This window comes from Rissa tridactyla, chromosome 21 (genome assembly GCF_028500815.1).
Source record: "Rissa tridactyla isolate bRisTri1 chromosome 21, bRisTri1.patW.cur.20221130, whole genome shotgun sequence".
NCBI lineage: Eukaryota > Metazoa > Chordata > Aves > Charadriiformes > Laridae > Rissa > Rissa tridactyla.
In genome coordinates, this window is record NC_071486.1 from 2,261,968 (window position 1) to 2,279,396 (window position 17,429).

Sequence of the window (17,429 nt, forward strand, 5' to 3'; positions counted from 1 at the left end):
TGGGCCACACAAGACTCAATGCTCTGCTGGGTGTTACAAACCCAGCATGTCATTGAGGGCAGTGTCTTTCCAAAGAGCTTCTGCCTACCCCCATCGGTTCATGGGAAATGCGAGCAGTCGTTAAACATGGATTCCTCTAATTTGGCCTCTATTGCGTCTTCCAAAGGTTATGCCAGCGCAGATTACTGGACGATGAGCTTCATGGCCAAAGGGACAGAGCCGGCGGTTGTTTGTGACGGAGCTGCTAGCTAAGAACAGTGAGGCGGGAAAACAGAGCTGTTTCCAGGACAAGAAGACTTTCAGCTTTGAAGCCAAGGCAATGTCTTGAAAGCGATAGAGCTGGGGCAACCGGGGCAGGCAGCTTTGCCACCCTGCATGTTTACAGTGTTTAAAAATGACTGTTTTCCTGACCCTCGAGGTAATTCTTTGCCTTTCCTCAAATGTATTTTGGGAGAAGCTCAAGCTATTTATGACCTTCCCTGTCCCCTCAGGTAAGCCCTGGGTTTGCAGCAAAGGGTTTGTTTTTTTTTTCCATGAACAACAGACGGATTTCTCAGGATGAGATTCACCTTGTGTCCTTTGTGGATTATGGCACTTCTGAAACTTCCTGGGGGGGTCTGGGAGTGGAGGGGGTGTGTGACATTGCTGTGTACGTTCCTCCTGAGGAGGAGGCTTTGAGCCTGTCTTGTCAGGCCAGCTCTATAAAGGGAATGAATTGGTGACGTGTCCCAGCTCCACCCCGTCTCTCCATCACGTACGTAGCTGTGTGCCTCAGTAGTGTACCCTGTAAAGCCCATGTCGGCTCCGTGCTCCAGGGCTGAGATGAGCCTTGAAGCTTCGGGGCAGAGACCCTCACCCACTGCGTTGTTCTTGTACCAAAAGAATCTCTTCAGGCCTCTTCTTTGTGTCTTGTGGTCACTCTTCTGCGGTTCTCTATCAGCAGGTTGTGAGTGAGTCAAATAGTAGCTGTGCTGCTTCTTTTTTCCCCCCCTTCGCCTCCTTTCCTACAAAAATCCTGATGCAAGTTTTAGTGGGGATGGTGCTGAGAGTGCAGTAGTTGTGGATGTAGATGGGGCTGGGTGCAGAGCAGCTCTGTACAAGTTTCACCTTCTGATCGTGTACCTGAGACACACCAGGGCTGCACCATGTTCATATACTCCTTGCTTTGAGAGGTGCTGCCTGCGTTCCTGGCCCAGGGTACCTACGGGAGCACCCGAAAGTTTCCTCATCCCTGGCATTTTTTTTGCATCGGCTTCTTCCAGACCTGGAACTCTGTCTTCAGAACGAACATTGGTTTTTCCTGAGTCCTTTCCAAGCTGCCTTCGCATGCTTCCTGTTGCTTGAGCACTGCTTTATCCAATGCCCTGAGAGAGGCTCGGTTTCAGTGTTTGCAGGCCGCGGATGCTGTGGTCCCTTCCAAGTCTGATCCTTTGGGTCTGATCCTGCTGTTGAAGATCATTTACAGATGTGTGAGGCTGAACTCATAGGCCAGGGCTGCGGTTCAGGACATACTCTCACACTTGTTAATATGGAATTGGGAGGGGTTTTGTTTGAAAGCAAGTTAACTCTGTTCTCACGAGTGAGAACCTTTTCCTCTGTAAATATTTTAGGTACGCGTAAAATGACAGATTGGAAAAATGTCTGTCCAGCCTTTGTTTTTGAAAAAGACCAGGAGAATGGGAGCAAACGTGGTATTAATCTTATTAGGGCCTGACAAAAGCTGCCAAGTGGGATGACCACGTCTGGCTCCTGTACAAGCATAAGGCAGAGGCCAGCTCCTGCTCCAAAGAATTTAGTTTGAGGCCTTGACACTACAAACATTTCTATGCATAACCCTTGTTTTTCTCCTGTAAACGAATAAGAACAGCGGCAGCACCCATGTCAGCCTGTGTGCATGGCCCTCGACACTGGACAAACACGGACCAGATTTAATAGAACCAAAGGGAGAGAGTCTGACTCTCTTAGAAGAGAAAAGGACTAATTTAATTTGTAGCAAAATATTAAAGGGAATGGGATTAATAAGGCTTCTGTTAGTATTGTTAATGCTTGGGGTGTGTTTTACACTTGTGACACTACCTGCAATCTTGTACATGCCAAGACACACACACATATGCACACACCACCCCTCTCCCTCCTCTTAAAGCCTGGGGCTTAGTTCATGGAAATTTGGGAGTTTGGTGATGGCAGAATTAGGGCCTTGTTAGTGACTGTTGCTATTTACACTTTGGCAGCTTCTCAAGTCAAATTCAAAGGCTGACGGGGTTACTTCACCTCTTACTGGTTTTGTACCTGGTCCCTTTCTGCAGAGCGTTTGGTCGGAGATGCGTGGGGAGAGAACCTGCTGGAGCCATTAGTGCTGAGATCGCAGGTGGTTTGGTGATGCTCTTCCTTCTAAGTGTCCTTGAATGTAACTTGTAAAAAAGCTGCGGAGACAATTCTCAAGTGTCTGCGAAATGCCTGTATTTTGTGAGTCGCACTTAAGCCATTGTGGCTGTCTGGCTCCTTTGGGAAGAATTGGAAAAAATGGATCTATTTACGGTTGCTGTTTAGATTGGGGGGAAAGGGGCGGTTCTAGGGCAGGTTTGTGCCTATTTAGCAAAAGTGCTCTCACGTATTGCTTCTCCCCTCTGCAAAGAGTTGCAGCTGGTTGGACAGAAGATGGTGAATCTGGACTGTTTGCAGATCAGCTTTCCAAGTGCACTTTATGGTCTCTGCATAAGTTTCCAGATCTGTGTCTAGGCGATACATTGCATATGTCCCAACCTCACTCCCTTTGGAGTTTACATCATTTGTTTTTAAACTTCCAGTATATTTTCTCTTCCTCTTCCAAAAGCTGTAAGGAATTAGCTGCTAAACTGAAACAGGAGGGCAATTCTCCTGCTGATAAAGAGCCGATTTTGGCCCTGGCCGCTGTTGAGTGCGGAGCCCCGGTCTGTAGCATGGCTTCTAGAGCAGCTCCTGTCTTCTGCTGCCAGAGAAGTAGTGCTAACGCCTTCCGCATCGCAACGCGGGCAAGGAGCCGGGATGGAAAACTCAGAGGTGAAGCCAAAGCGGCAAAACTCGGATGGCCGAAAGGAGGTGTTGACACCTTGGCCAAATGGCTGCAAGCGAGCCCTGGTCGTCTTCCTCATCCAGGGCTCTGGCTTCACAGAGCCTTTGCAATGGCCGCAGGAGGCTGTGGCTTCCCTAGAGTTCCTGGCAGCTCCTAGCGATCTGCCGGGGCTGGACTGGGGGGAATGTGGCTGTTTTCTCAGCTATCGATGCATTGCGGGACAGATGTGATCGGATGAGTCACAGAGGGTGTGTGTCCCATCGTGGTCTCCCTCACCTCTAGCTTCACTTTGACACTTGCGCGTATCCAAGCTGGTTTGGACAATCCCCCACTCCCCACCCTGCCCAGCTCAGAGGGGTGCTTGCTCGCTGCCTGCATCCTAGCTTTTTAAAAATCTGCTTGCATGCTTCAGAGCTCTCTGCCTGGGAGCTGGGAGATGGACTCCTACTTGCCCACCGTGCCGGAGGCTGCAAAGCAGCTCTGAAATCACACCAGCGAGGCGCGGAAATCGGTGCTACCCGAAAAGCCCCGTGGGCAGAGATGCGGAGAGGGGTCATTGCTCTCCTTGTCAGGCTGGAAAGATGGGCTGTTGCCTGTCAGCTGGGCAGGAGGATCGTGGTTTAAAGCTGGTTTCCAAAAGCAGGGGTCATTGACCTGTTGCTCTCAGTCAGTCCTGAACTCAGGGTAACTGAAAGGGGGAGAAAGGAGTATTATTATGTACTTCAGTACCAGGAAATCAGCATCCCCTACGGGAGCCAAGCTGCCAGTTTCTATTGATTCTTTTTTTTTTTTTTTCCTTTCTTCTTTCTGCGTTGTTTTTTTTCCCCTCCGCACTGGCATTGCACACACAAATTCCCCCAAGGCAGCTCTGCAGATCCCAGCCTCAAACTCCCTTTGCAAAACCCCGGAGAGCTTTCTAGGGTCGGGTTTCCCGGGAATTTGGGCCTTTAGCTTCTCCCGCTAGTCCTTTTGCCGTAATGATCTGGCAGAGAAACTGGTTTTACTGGGCTGGATCAAAGCACCTCCCTTCTCTCGTGGCTGGCCTCCCCGGCTTTCTAGCAGCAAGCCTTGTCCGCCCTTCCACGGCAAATCCCGCTCGCCGCGTGGGAACACCCGGAGCGAGAGGAGGTGAGGAGCAGGAGAGCATCTTGTTATTAAACATACGAGCTCTGTGAACACCAGCTGCTCAGAAAGCTGTGATCCTCCTGCCTTTAAACCCCTGTGTTCACACCGGGAATGCTGCTCCGGGGAGGGACGTTGGCAGGGTCAGCCCAGTCCCAGGCTCGGTGGTCCATGTTCAGCCCCGGGGAACCGAGCGCTTTCTGGGGTGAGGCCAGTTTCGGTGGGGGGGCAAAAAGCTTTTGCTTCCTGCGAACCAAACTTTCTCCTCTTCGTAAATTTTTTTTGTGTGTAGAACTCTATATTCTCCTCTTCAGGAAACTCCTCCTCGTAAAGGATAGATTTACTGTCCTGCTGAGCTTAAACAAGGGAGATGCTGGACTTCCCCTTTGCTTTGGAGATTCAGACAACTGACAGGTGATTTATTTTTAGCATTATCTCTTTGTCTACAGGGAGGGGAGGCAGGTTATAAAGGCTCAGGGGTGCCAGGAGGTAAAGCTATATATGCATAAAGACTGTTTCAATGCTGAACACTATAAATTCAGTGGTGGATTAAAAAAAAAAAAAAAAAAAGAATGTAAATATGCACTTAATGCAGAATTTTACGGATGGTCATAATTTAATATATTGCAAACTTTGTAAATACTTGGAAAAAGCCTGTAAAGTGTGTAAATAAATGAGATTTGTATGTAAGAAGAATTAAAAAAAAGTTTTTACTTTTTGCAATTAAATACAAGTGTTTAACGCACGTTTTCCTCTTTCCTGCTTTATTTTCTTTTCATGTTGCATGTCTGCCACTAAGGGGTTATCTGACCCTTTTTAGGGCACTTTTTCTAAGCAGAAGTGTCATTTTAAGTGAAAAGCTGGAACACTTCAGTTTGGAAAATGTCGAAAGAAACACTTTGGCAAATGTTTTGTCAGTTTTAGCCTGGTTCCCTAAACAAAGTGGATGCAACAGCTCTGCCTGTTCCTCCTTCCTAATAACAGCCTCTGCCCGTCCTTCACAAATTCAGCTTGTTTCAGCCAAACCCTGAGGGGCAGAAGACGATGAGCTCTTAGAGGCAAGTAGAGAAAGATCCTGCTGCTCCCAAGACGATGCGTTAGCCTTGTTAGACGCCAGAGAAGCCACGCTGAAGACCCTCGAGACGTGAGTCAGTAGAAAACCCGGCTTCCTTGCTCCTGCAGGGAAGAGTTGGGCCTTCTTGGAGCCCACCAGCCTTGAGGCAGACCCCACACACCCCATCAGGTGTCGGCGTTCAGCTCCTGTCCCCTGTGCTGGCTCCTGGGGGTGCGGTGGACGGGCTGTTCCTTGAGTGAGCAGAAGGAAAGCCGCATTCCTCATGCGCTTACCTAATGCCGGCTGGACACCAGCTTGTCAGCTCCAGGGTGGGGCTTGGACCTTGGGCTGTTAATGCTTCAGACATTGGCTCCAGAAAGAGCTGTCGGGGGCAGGTTGGGGAGTTGAGAAATGGCCCCGCACCCCCTTTGCCAGCAGCCGCGCCTGACCTTGCCAAACGCATCGGCTGTTCCTCACGTTTCCCCACCGGCCACGTGCCCCGGTTGTGGCTCCTCCAGGGCTGTTTTTCTCTTGCCCACAAGCACTGCGTGTCCCATTTCCCTTGATCCTTGTTGCTGTGCTATCTTCTGCGAGGCTTCGTCAGGATGCTGTACTGCCAGGGGCTATGTGGAGCTTGGCCCTTCGTCTCCATGTCACATTTGCAGGGAGCGGTGTGTGTTTTGGGGTCTTCTCAGCACTGCCGTGTTCCTCATAAGCCATGCTGCAGCGAGCTGGCCCACAGGAGCTGGAGCCAGTGCTGGCCCTTGCTAGTTGTTTCTCCAGGTCTCTGGAGATGCAGCAGCAGAGCTTTGGAGGTGTCTCATGATGGAGACAGGTTTGCCTTGACCCAGATTCCAGTTCACCTTAGCAATAAATGGGAACCTCTGGTTTGACCAGATGGGTTGACGATAGGTTGTTGAGATGTGAGCCTCAGACCCTGCTTGCAGAAATTGCACTGTTGAGAGTATGGTAGACCCTGGACCTGATGGAGATGATAATACGCAGAGGTAGGAGATCTGGGGGGCCGTCGGAGAGCTATTGTGTCAAGAGAGGTGATCCACAAAGGGAAAAATGGCAAAGCATTGCCTGGGGAGCCAGGAGGGGAAAGGGGGAGGCAGAGCCACCAGCATGTGATGAACTTGGCTCTGCCAGAGCTGCCCACCTGCGGATCTGTTCTAACTGCCTGCGGTCCCCCGGGGCAGCGCCTGGAGCAGGGCCGGGTGGTTGCACAATCTCCAATGGGGAGGAAGAGGCTGGAGGGTCTCTGCTGGGCAGTCTCCGTGGCAGGGTGATTGGGGACACCTGGTGCTGAGCCCCCCAGGTGTCTGCCTGGGGACGGAGCACAGCCTGGCCCCACAGAGCCAAAGGCTGGTTATTCCAGCCAGCCCCGAAGGCAGCTGTAGGCTGGCTCCCCTTTTGGGGGGCAATTTCACCTCTGTATCCTCTTCTTCCTCTCCTGCTCACCCTTCTCCTGTTGGCACAGGGAAGGGGCATCAACCCTCTGCTTACCCGCCCCCCTTCCCAGCAGGCGGGGGGAGCCCCAGGGGGGCTATTCCCCAATTGCCCACAGCTTTCCCCCCAACACGGCCGGGGCACAGGCTCAGGGCTGGATGAGGTGGGCTCTGGCTCCCAGCTGGGGAGTTCCTACGCTGCAAACCGCTCTCAGCAGTTGCATCTTGCTGCCTTCGTTTCTAGACACAGCTGCGTTCCAGGGACAGGGGAGGAGGACCCTTGTGTAAAACAGGGCTTTGCCGGTTGCTTAGGGATGATGATTATTATTATAGTTTAAGAGAACAGGGGCCGGGGGTAGAAGAGAGGACCCGTAACTGAGGGCTAAGGCAACGTCTGAGGGTTGGAGCGGCAGAGGCTGGGATGAAAATATTTCGATTTGGGGATTACGAATCAGGCACAGGGTCTGTCTCGGGGAGCGGACCACGCGCGCTCGTTGGCACCGGCCGTACTGCAGCTTCTCCATCACGGCCGATATGTGAGATGGGTGTGTACCGCGTGGCTCCGAAACTCTGCTCTAATAAAGAAATACATTTCCTCCCCAATCTTCAAGCTGTTGGGTGTTCCTTGCTTTTGGGAGGTGCTTTAAATGTGACTGCCAGAGCCGTGGGCTGCTAAGAGCAGAAGCTGGCTGCACGATGCTGAGCTCAGGTCTTCCTCCTGTTTTCCTGTTGCTCACAGCGCTGGAGCTGAGCTGGTCCCTGAGCGATGAAGAAAAGCAGATAATCTTGGATGGGCACAATAAATACCGCTCCCAGGTCTCTCCTCCTGCTATGGATATGCTGAAGATGGTAAGTGGCTTTTCTTGCAGGGGAATGTCACAGGGTGTTTGTGTAGCACGAGCTTCGATCTTAATGCTGGGAGAGTTTTCTTTAGGGGAGACAGGGCAATTCCTCTGTAGGGTTACAGCCAGGCAGCAATGGAGGGGTTCCCTAAATTGCCTCTAAAGAGATGAGTTTCCTTTCACCCATAGAGTTGCCTTTGATTGTTTGTGGAAGTTCCTAAGTGTGATCCAAGTCCCCTGATGCTCTGTGCCAGAGCGCTGCAGGTCTCACTCACGGGAGTGCTCCTGGTGATGGGGAGCAAAGGCAGGTGAGACATCGCCGTGGGCTGGAGGGGGGATCCTGCCGTCCGGGGTGTTTGCCTTTGCGGGGCTTTTGTCTATGGGAGGGGACACCAACTTCGAACATGACAACCGGGTCACTCATTTATTGGGGCTTTCCGTCGTGCTCCTGATCCCCTCCATGACTTGTGTGTGGCTTTCTTGGAGGTGAGGGGTCCCCCATTTTACTTGGGGAAACTGAGTCAGGTTTCTACACCATCACGTGTAGCCGCAGTGGCAGCCAAAAGGAGCTCTGGAGCTGGTGCTGCTTTTTGTCTTACTCGGACCCTTGATTTGATTAAAATTTGGCTATCGTGTTTTATCTTGCACCACATGTGATTTTTCTCACTGTTTGCAATGCGCGAGGAGGAGGAGGAGGAGGACAACAACTGTTTATCACGGATAGTTGGAATGCTTTGCTCTTTTGGTCATGGTGAGCTTGGAGGAGACCTCTCTGCCTGGCCCAAAAGTTGCCCAGGCTGAATTAAACCTTTGTGGGCTGGTAAATGGGAGCTTACAGAGCAAAGGAAGCAAGAAGCGATATTCAGGCATAGGAGGGCTGACCGGTGCCTTCAGACTCAAAGGGGACAGAGCCAGAACCCTGATCACTGTGATCCCACGGACACCCACCAGAGCAAGGCATGGAAAAGTTGGAGAATAAGGGATTTGGAGCTAAGGTCTTAAAAAAAGCCTGAGGGAAACAATCTCTCAAGGTTCTTGAGGCAGTGGCAATTCTGAACCGGTGACTGCTGCTGCCGGCTGAAGCTTTGATTGCAGATCGCGTGCTTTGAGGTGCTCCCCGCCGCAGCGTTGCTTGCTTTCTGCTTAAACACGGGGGACCCGCTCGCAGCCCAGAGCCAAAGGCTTTTATTTTTGAAGCGCAAGGAACATTCAGCTTATGGCAGCCCTGACAATTTCTTGGTAGAGGTTTTCCGTGAGAGCGCCGTCCTTGCCTCCCTCCTGGGATGTTTGCTTGGGCTGCCTTCGCCTCCGAGCTCACCTGCTGCGGTGGCACTGTGCCCGGCTGAGGTCACCCCGCGCTTCTGTTTGGGACACGGCTCTGGTTGCTGTGGAAATAGTTAGGCGATGGGGGGGGGAAGTGGGGGATACGTAGCCTAAAGCTACTTTTCTTTTTTAATGAGGCAAATCCTGCAGGTGTGAGTCTCAGATTATGGAGCCCAGCTCCGTGCCAGAGGGGTGTGCACTCCCCAAACAGGGTTTCCAGCCATTGCTCTCAGCCTGGCTTGGGGCCATGGTGGGAGGTCAACCAACATTCTGTGCCCCCATCCAGATGTTTTGGTGTTTCCTTCTCCCCCGGTCCCTTAGCGCTGCTGCTTGGTGTCCCCTCGACACCGCAAAGGTGACATGTCCTGCAGCAGCGCCATGCTCTGTCCCCCTTTGGATCCAGCCCTGGCTCTGTTTGGGAAGGTCCCCCCTCAGGACCCGCTGTTTGCTGGGCTGCCTTCCAGCCCGATGCAGAAGCAAAGCTGCTGTCTCCATCAAATGGCGCAAGGACGGTCCAAACAGCTGCAGTGTAGGGTTCCCTGCATGTCTCCCTGTGAGAAAACCTCTTCTCCTCTCCTCCTCCTCCTCCTCCTGCATGTCAATGCGGTCAGCAGGGGACCGTGGGCCGGTGGGCTCAGCTGGCGGTGGGGCCGCTGCCGCTCCGGAGGGGGCTCCTGGCAGCTGGCCGCATCTCGCATCCAGGCAAACAGATGATGTTTCCCAGGAGTGTGTGCTCCCAGGCTCTGTGCAGCTGCTAGGGGAGATGTGTCCTGCTCCCCTCCCGTCCCCACCCTGGTCAAAGAGGGATGTCCCCTCCTGTGTGACCCAGGGGGAGTTTCCTCCCTTCCTCCATCCAACTTCACAGTTTCTCCACGCTGAGAGGTGGTCCATGATGATGTTAGAGATGCTCCAGGCAAGGTTGTGAGAGTCGTGCTGATGCACTGACCTTCCCCTATTTGCCCTATAAGCTAAGGTTTGGGTTGTGCTGGGACTGACTGAGGAGCTCCCCTCTCCTGAGGACTCCTCAGAGGACACTCAGAGACACCCACGTATCGGGTAAGAATTTGAGTTTTACACGTGAATGGGAAAATTGTGGCCAGAGAGTCCAGGGGTCCTTGGTACGCATCCTTGTGTATGTTGGAGAGCCTGGTGTCCCTCTCTGTGTGCTGACGCCGAGTTTCTTCCAGAGCTGGGACACGGAGCTGGAGGCCTTTGCTCAAGCTTACGCAGAGAAGTGCATCTGGGACCACAACAAGGAGAGGGGCAGACGAGGGGAAAACCTCTTCGCTATGGCCCCAACCCTGGACCTAGAATTCGCGGTGGAAGACTGGAATGGGGAGGAGAAATACTACAACCTGACGACTTCCACGTGTGTCCCCGGGCAGATGTGTGGCCACTACACCCAGGTACCGAGTCGGTGGGGCGGAGGGATGGGGTTGTTGGGAAAGGAGCTGGGCCCCCAGAGTCTTTGCAAAGGCGTGAGGAACCGGGCGGGAATCAGAATGATACAGGGGGACGTGGGCATGGTGCCAGCCATGACCAGCCTTTTTGGAGAAGACCTCTTTTAAACAAGCTGTGCAGCCCTTTTTTTTGGCTCCTTGGCAGAGCTGGGTGCCAGTTTGTCTCGGGCAGAGATATGAAGTCTCTGTTTCTTCACGGTTTGGGTGGGAGCAAGGAGGAGCAGAGATAGTGGTGGTAAATACGAGGATGGATGGATGGATGGAAGGTTCCAGAACCAAAGCCGAGATGGTGATGCTCTACCGGGGTGGACTCTGTGGTAGGAAAGCTGGGACACTTGGATAAGGGGGCTGCAGCCCGAGGTTGGGAAGGTGGTGCAGACAGGAGCAAGGGGCAGGATCCTGAATGCTAAAGCAACGTGAGGGTGTGGGATCTGGGGCGCACACTAAGAGATGAGGGGGACATTGGTATAGTGACAGCAGCTTTCAAGGCTGGGGACCAGGCTGCCAACAGGGCACCTGCCTTCACCCAATCACCTCACCTTCACCCCTGGTCTTTGCCTCAGGTGGTCTGGGCAAGCACGCATCAGATCGGCTGTGGGTCAAAGTTTTGCGAGAAGATCGAAGGAATCGAAACAGAGGACATGTACCTGCTTGTTTGCAACTACTATCCCCCGTAAGTCCCGTGGCTCGCGTGGCTTGGTGCTTCTTGACGGGGTTTCTGTGCTGGAAATGTCCTTCCTTCAGTCCCTATAGCAGAGCAGGATTTGGCCTTGTTCAGAAATAAAAACAAAGCAATTCTAAGAAAGGCTTTTGTTATCTTGGGTTGGTCACAAAGGAAGGAAGGGTTGTCTGGTGATCCTTGCCCATGATTGCGATTACTGAGGTCTGGTTCAGCTCCTGGTGCAGACCCGGGGAGGGAGTTCCCCCTGAGAGCCACCCAAGGCTGATGCTGAGGATACAACCGGCAGCTCCCTGCTCCATGCCTTGTTCTTCCCTGCCAGCAGCAGCAGTTGCCTGGGATGGAGAAGCACGTTTGCACCAGCAGGAAGGGTTGGATGTGGGAGGAGAGGTGGGTGCCTGCTTGCAAGGCCCTGGGACTAGCCTTGGGGACCACTTGCTTGGAGCTGCTGAGACCAACAAGAGCAGCCAGTTGCTGCAGACCTTCTTAGGGGTCTTGTCATTTTGTCTCCCTTCTGCTCCTGTCTCAGTGCCCATCATCTGCTCCATTCTAGGGGGTGGTGAAGGAGCTGGTCCATGGAGCTGTCTCCCCTGGTTTTAGCAGCCTTGAGGTCAGGCTGTTGAGTAAACGGCACTGACACTCTGTGGCAGGAGACCAAGACCTGATTTTTACATTAATCCTGAGTTTTGGCTTGGCTGGGATGTTCGAGTTGACTCAAGCCCCCTCTTTGGGATGGGTGTTTCCCTCTCTCCTCACGCCGCCGTCTTCTGCTTCCAGGGGTAATATGAAAGGCCGAAAGCCGTACAAGGAAGGACCCTCATGCTCGCAGTGTCCCGAGGGCAGAGTCTGTGTCAACTCCTTGTGTGGTAAGTGAAGTGAACCCTTGTGGGTTGGGCTCCAAGTTCTAAACCCTCCTGGAGCTCTCAGGAAGTCCTGGCCCAGCAGTCCCAGGGCTGGACCATGACACATCAGGTGCGACGGCAGCCCCTAAGACAGGTCAGCTGCCTCGAGGTGAGGAGGATCAGACAAGGACCTCGCACCCCCTTAGCCAGCAATTGTTGCCCCATGAGGATGCCCCTTGAGGGGCAGGAGGTTGTGTGAGGCAGATGAGATGTCTCCAGGTTGGGACCTCAGAGTGGGGGATGGCCCAGAGTGACCTGAAAAGGGTCGGCTGCTGCTTCACACACCCCCGCTGGTTTCTGCTGGCCCTGCTCAGAGCAGGGGAGCCGTTGAGGTCAGCTGACCCCAGCCCTAACCCATGGCACTTTTCGTCTCTTACCAGAACCCACTGTAGAAGAGACCACTCCAGCCTCTGTGACAACAAAGGCAAGCCCATCCACCCCAACCACAGCCATGCCAAAACCCACAACCACAGCCAAACCAGCACCCACAACACCAGTGCCCACCACAGCCAAGCCACCACCCACAACCACGCTGCCCACCACAGCCAAGCCACCACCCACAACCACGCTCCCCACCACAGCCAAGCCACCACCCACAACCACGCTCCCCACCACAGCCAAGCCACCACCCACAACCACGCTCCCCACCACAGCCAAGCCACCACCCACAACCACGCTCCCCACCACAGCCAAGCCACCACCCACAACCACGCTCCCCACCACAGCCAAGCCAAAACCCACAACCACGCTCCCCACCACAGCCAAGCCACCACCCACAACCACGCTCCCCACCACAGCCAAGCCACCACCCACAACCACGCTCCCCACCACAGCCAAGCCACCACCCACAACCACGCTCCCCACCACAGCCAAGCCACCACCCACAACCACGCTCCCCACCACAGCCAAGCCACCACCCACAACCACGCTCTCCACCACAGCCAAGCCAAAACCCACAACCACGCTCCCCACCACAGCCAAACCAGAGCCCACACTCCCCACCACAGCCAAGCCACCACCCACAACCATGCTCCTCACCACAACCACAGCCAAGCCACCGCCCACAACAACACTCCCGACCACAGCCACGCTCCCAACCACAGCCAAGCCAAAACCTGCAACACTAGCACCGATCACAACGGCACCAAAGCCAAAACTTACAACCACGCTCCCAACAACAACCCCAGCCAAGCCAAAACCCACACTGCTAGCACCCAGCAGCACTACTGCCAAGCCAAAGCCCACCATGCTAACAACCACCACGCCAAAACCCACTACAACTACCACTACCGCCAAGCCAACTACCACCACACCAAAACCCACTACAACTACCACTACCGCCAAGCCAACCACCACACCAAAACCCACAACTACCACTACTGCCAAGCCAACAACCACCACGACAAAACCCACTACAACTACCACTACCCCTAAGCCAACCACCACGCCAAAACCCACTACAACTACCACTACCCCTAAGCCAACCACCACGCCAAAACCCACTACAACTACCACTACCCCTAAGCCAACCACCACGCCAAAACCCACCACAACAACCACTACCGCCAAGCCAACAACCACCACACCAAAACCCACCACAACTACCCCTACCACCAAGCCAACACCCACCACAGCAAAACCCACCACAACTACCCCTACCACCAAGTCAACAACCACAATACCCAAGCCAACACCCACCACACCAAAACCCACCACAACAACCACTGCAGCCAAGCCAATGCCCACCACACTGAAACCCACCCCAACCACTACTATAGTCAAACCAGCACCCACCACACTGAAACCCACCACAACCACCACTACAGCCAAGCCAATGCCCACCACACCGAAACCCACCTCAACCACCACTATGGTCAAAGCAACACCCACCACACTGAAACCCACCCCAACCACCACTATGGTCAAACCAGCACCCACCACACCGAAACCCACCACAACCACCACTACAGCCAAGCCAACACCCACCACAGCAAAACCCACCACCACTATAGCCAAGCCAGCACCCACCACAACTGTAGCTAAGACAAAACCTGCCACAGCCAAGCCAACACCCACCACGCCAGCATCTACCACCACTACAGCCCAGCCAACACCTGCCTCTACAACATCACCAAAGCCAAAACTCACCACTACAACACCAGTACGTACTACAACAGCAAAGACACAACTGAAAACTGCCACAACCACAAAGCCAGAACCCACTGAAACAGAAAGACCCGGTCCTACTGAGGCAACTGGGCTAACTCTTTCCTTTGAGCCCACATTAGACCTGGATTATAAAGTATCTCCAGAGGCAGAGGTAGACACTGGAGAGCCTGTTAGCCCCTCAACCACAGAGGATCCAGCCTTATTAGAAAGCATGGGCACGGCCTTCAGCCCCAAATCAGTCCCAGAAACAAATAAAGGTGTAGAAGAGGACAGGAAAGAGAAATCTGCCTTTTCCAGTCCGCCTCCATCCCTCAGCCAAATTGTTCCAGAGATCAAGTTAGGTTTCAATAAAGCTGAGCTCATAACCCCCTCAAAGTCAGTGGTCTTCAGCCCTGAAGAGCCCACCTTCTTGCGCTTAACATCATCTTCCAAAGAAAAAAGAGGGCAGAGCCCTGCTTTCCAGACCTCCCTCTCAGGTAAGGTACTTGTGGAGTCTGTCCTGGCATGGACACTCGGATGTTCAGTGATCCCCAAGCAGCATGGAGAGCGCTTGGGAGGAACCAGTATCGAACTGGTCCTCTGGATCCTCCTCTCGTATGTGGCACCAACTCTTTTCCTCACTCTTTCCTCTAACACTGGAAGGGGCTGGTTGGATGTCTCGTTCGTGAAGCATGGTTTTATTTACAGCCTGCTCCCCACTAACCCACCGGCTGTGTCATGCCCTCGCTGGATCGGTGCACTGCTGCCTCACACCTCACGGTGTCTTGGTGCACATCACTGATGGACCTGCATGAGCGGGAGTTTCTCTTTTGCCCAGATCTTCCCCTCTAACTCCGTGTTTTCTTCTCTTCTGCCAGCAGGTGCCCTGGACACTGAAGAACTGGAGACAAACTCAGACCAGACAAGTATGGATCAGCCCACAGCTGGAGCCCCAACTACCTGCTTGGGGCTTTCACTCTTCCTCCTACCCAGTCTCATCCTGGTGGGCCTTCTGCTTTGAATGGTCTTTCTCAGCTGTCCCTCCACCAGTCACCAAGGCTTTCTTCAGCATTGGTTGTTCCACAACCCCGGTAGGCTTGGGAGACACCACGGACAATTCAGGTTGACACGCTCTCTTCTTACACTGCCTTATCTGCTCCAACCCCGACGAGCCAAGGGCAGCTGGCAGTCCTGTGGGGACTTGGTCCCCTTCCCAAGGAGACCCAAGGGCAGGAGGGTGCCTGCCATAATGCTGGTGACCTTGGATGCTTCTCCTTTCTTCCCAGCCAGCCTGGGCTTCTGGTCTGTTTCCGAACTGGAAATGATGAGCTGTCCCACCCACCTGTGTGGCTGGCAGGCCCCGCCACACCATGTCCCCAGGGAAAGCAGAATGGCTTGGCCACCCGGGCGGCGATGAGACACGGTCATTGGTTTTGGTGTGTGTCTGTAGATGAGACATGGTGGTGGGGTTTGGTGTTTTGTCAGGATGAGTTTCCAACAAAAATGCTCTTTTCCCCTCCTGATGTGTCTGTCTGTCTCAATTTTGGAGAAGTTTCATCTCTTCTCTCCGTGTCCAAAAAGAGTGGCGCTTTTATTTTTTCCACAGGAAAGGATTCCTATTTCCTTCCTGGTTCTGGTACAGCTGCGGCCAGTACTACCCAGCTCCACTCCTTTCTTCTCCTCACACTTCTGCAACCCTTCCTCCTCCTCCCTTCTGCTCTCTGCCGCCATTCCACAGTTAGTCCATGGCCACGACTTTATTCTACGCGTGTGCCTGCACGTGTGTGCACGCACAGAAGAAAAACCTTCAGCGCCAAAGAGGAGCTCCCGGCTCCTTCCTACAGCTTTCTTCTGCATGGCTTCCTTCTTTGCATAACTTAAGTGTATTTGAATTTAGATACAGATCCCGGTTGACATATATTTTGCGTGTGGTGGAACCTGGTCCAGGAGAAACAAGTCATCACGTGTGCTGGTACAAATTGAGCTCGAGAGAGCCAAGTGAATGATGTTAGAGGTTACTGGTGGTTCCAGGACTTGTTGGAGGACCACTTTTGTTGTCTGGGACACTGTGTGTTTTATTCCCCCATGTCTCTGCTCCCTTCACCTGAGGATTCCCAGAAAGGTGTGTTAAATATGTGACGAGCTTTGCAGAGTGGTGGAAGGGGTTAGAAGACATAGGCCCTTCTCTGGCTGTAGCATCCTTTGGTTTCTTAAAGAGATGAGGTGGAGAACAACCTGAAGGCCAATACTCGTGTCCTCCCCCGTGATGCTGTGTCCTGTGCATCCCCAGAGCATGCACTGAATAAATCCTCTTGTGAAAGTCTCTTGTGGGGCGTGCAGTGTCTCGCTGGGGGATCTGGAAGCCGGGGACCTGCGTATTCAATCTGTAAAACGCTCTCGATGGTGTCCTTAGGTGGAACTGCTAAAAGACAACGTGGCTCCTGGGGTTGCTGAAGGGTTTGTTGGGTTTTTTTTGTGGCTTTCCAAAAGCATCGGGGTGCAACGTAATGTTTTTAAGCCTGTGTAAAAGCAGCAGGAGGAGGAGGAGGCTGAGGATGACGTAGGCAGTATTCCCCGAGCGCCCAGCTGAGTGCAAAGCAAAAATGTGTCCCCACCAGGAATTTTTGGGCGAGGAAAGCAAGAGGAAGAGAGCTCAGAGCAAAAAAAAAAAATAAAAGGATCAAAACCGGGGCTGGAGCACTTCTGGTTCCCTGTTTGGAGAGACCCGGCAGCCAGACTCTCCCCACCCCCAAACACACACTTTTTCATCGTTGCAGCAAAGAGCGAAGTTGCATGCGAGTGTGTGTCCCCAGATCCCGTGTTTCTGCAGCATTTTCACTGCAGAACGTCACCCAGGCGCCAGCGGCGCTGGGAGAAAGGGCCGCGCGAGGCGCAAACTCGCAGCACGGGAGCGACGCTGGGGTGAGACCTTGGCTTTTTGCTTTTCCCCATCCTTGTGCCTCTGCTGCCCCGCGGCTCTGTGTTTCCCTTCTCCCTGAAACCCTGCTGCAGGAGCCCAGCAGCACCAGTTCTCTCGCAGGAAACCAGCTGCCTGCGGGGTTTTTTTAGGTCACGGTCACGGCTGGCCCCGCTGAACGGTGACCGGCAGATGGCAGTGGGAGAGACACCGCAGAGAACTGGGCAGCTCCGAACTCGCTACGCAGAACCCTACAGAGAGTCCAGGGCTTTATTTAATCACAGGCATCAGATGTAGTTAAGAATCAGATTAAAAATAACCTCCTGCCCAGGTGCCATGGCTGCCGTAGGCTCTCGTTGCGGGCTGAGCTCCTGCTACTGAGCTGTTTTCGGGGGGAAAAAAAAGCCAGCTTTGGGTTAGGGACAAGATGACAGAAATACAGCCAGAGTGGCTGCCGTCCGCCTGTTGTAAGGGATGGA

At 53.4% G+C, this 17,429-nt stretch overlaps 2 protein-coding genes across 8 annotated transcripts in view; both read left to right on the top strand.

The window, feature by feature from the left end:
• The window catches only part of C21H6orf89 (chromosome 21 C6orf89 homolog), a 25,778-nt gene extending 21,031 nt beyond the window's left edge, over window positions 1-4,747 (top strand). For all 3 annotated transcript variants that reach the window (XM_054181306.1, XM_054181305.1, XM_054181303.1), the window contains exon 8: window positions 167-4,747. In XM_054181306.1, the coding sequence (XP_054037281.1) occupies window positions 167-252 (86 nt within the window). In that variant the 3' untranslated portion in view covers window positions 253-4,747. The remainder of the gene's footprint in view (window positions 1-166) is intronic.
• Window positions 4,455-16,347, top strand: PI16 (peptidase inhibitor 16). Of its 5 annotated transcripts, none has more exons than XM_054181301.1 (8): window positions 4,455-4,588; window positions 5,185-5,318; window positions 7,419-7,528; window positions 10,032-10,250; window positions 10,868-10,977; window positions 11,761-11,849; window positions 12,266-14,530; window positions 14,912-16,347. In XM_054181301.1, exons 3-8 carry the CDS (start codon window positions 7,511-7,513, stop codon window positions 15,052-15,054), a joined length of 2,844 nt encoding a protein of 947 aa, XP_054037276.1. In that variant the 5' UTR covers window positions 4,455-4,588; window positions 5,185-5,318; window positions 7,419-7,510; the 3' UTR covers window positions 15,055-16,347. The 5 variants fall into 5 exon arrangements, with proteins under 5 accessions (XP_054037276.1, XP_054037275.1, XP_054037274.1 ...); XM_054181300.1 differs by having other exon boundaries at window positions 4,465-4,588; window positions 5,159-5,318; XM_054181302.1 differs by lacking the exons at window positions 4,455-4,588; window positions 5,185-5,318 and adding an exon at window positions 7,711-7,829.
• Window positions 16,348-17,429: the final 1,082 nt, after the last annotated feature.

Bases quoted from the DNA above. Each gene is read 5' to 3' on its own strand.
- PI16 (XM_054181298.1), top strand. From the start codon at position 7,376: ATGCTGAGCTCAGGTCTTCCTCCTGTTTTCCTGTTGCTCACAGCGCTG. The intron at 10,978-11,760 runs GTAAGTCCCGTG...TTCTGCTTCCAG, and splicing joins GTTTGCAACTACTATCCCCC to GGGTAATATGAAAGGCCGAA. The intron at 11,850-12,265 runs GTAAGTGAAGTG...GTCTCTTACCAG, and splicing joins CTGTGTCAACTCCTTGTGTG to AACCCACTGTAGAAGAGACC.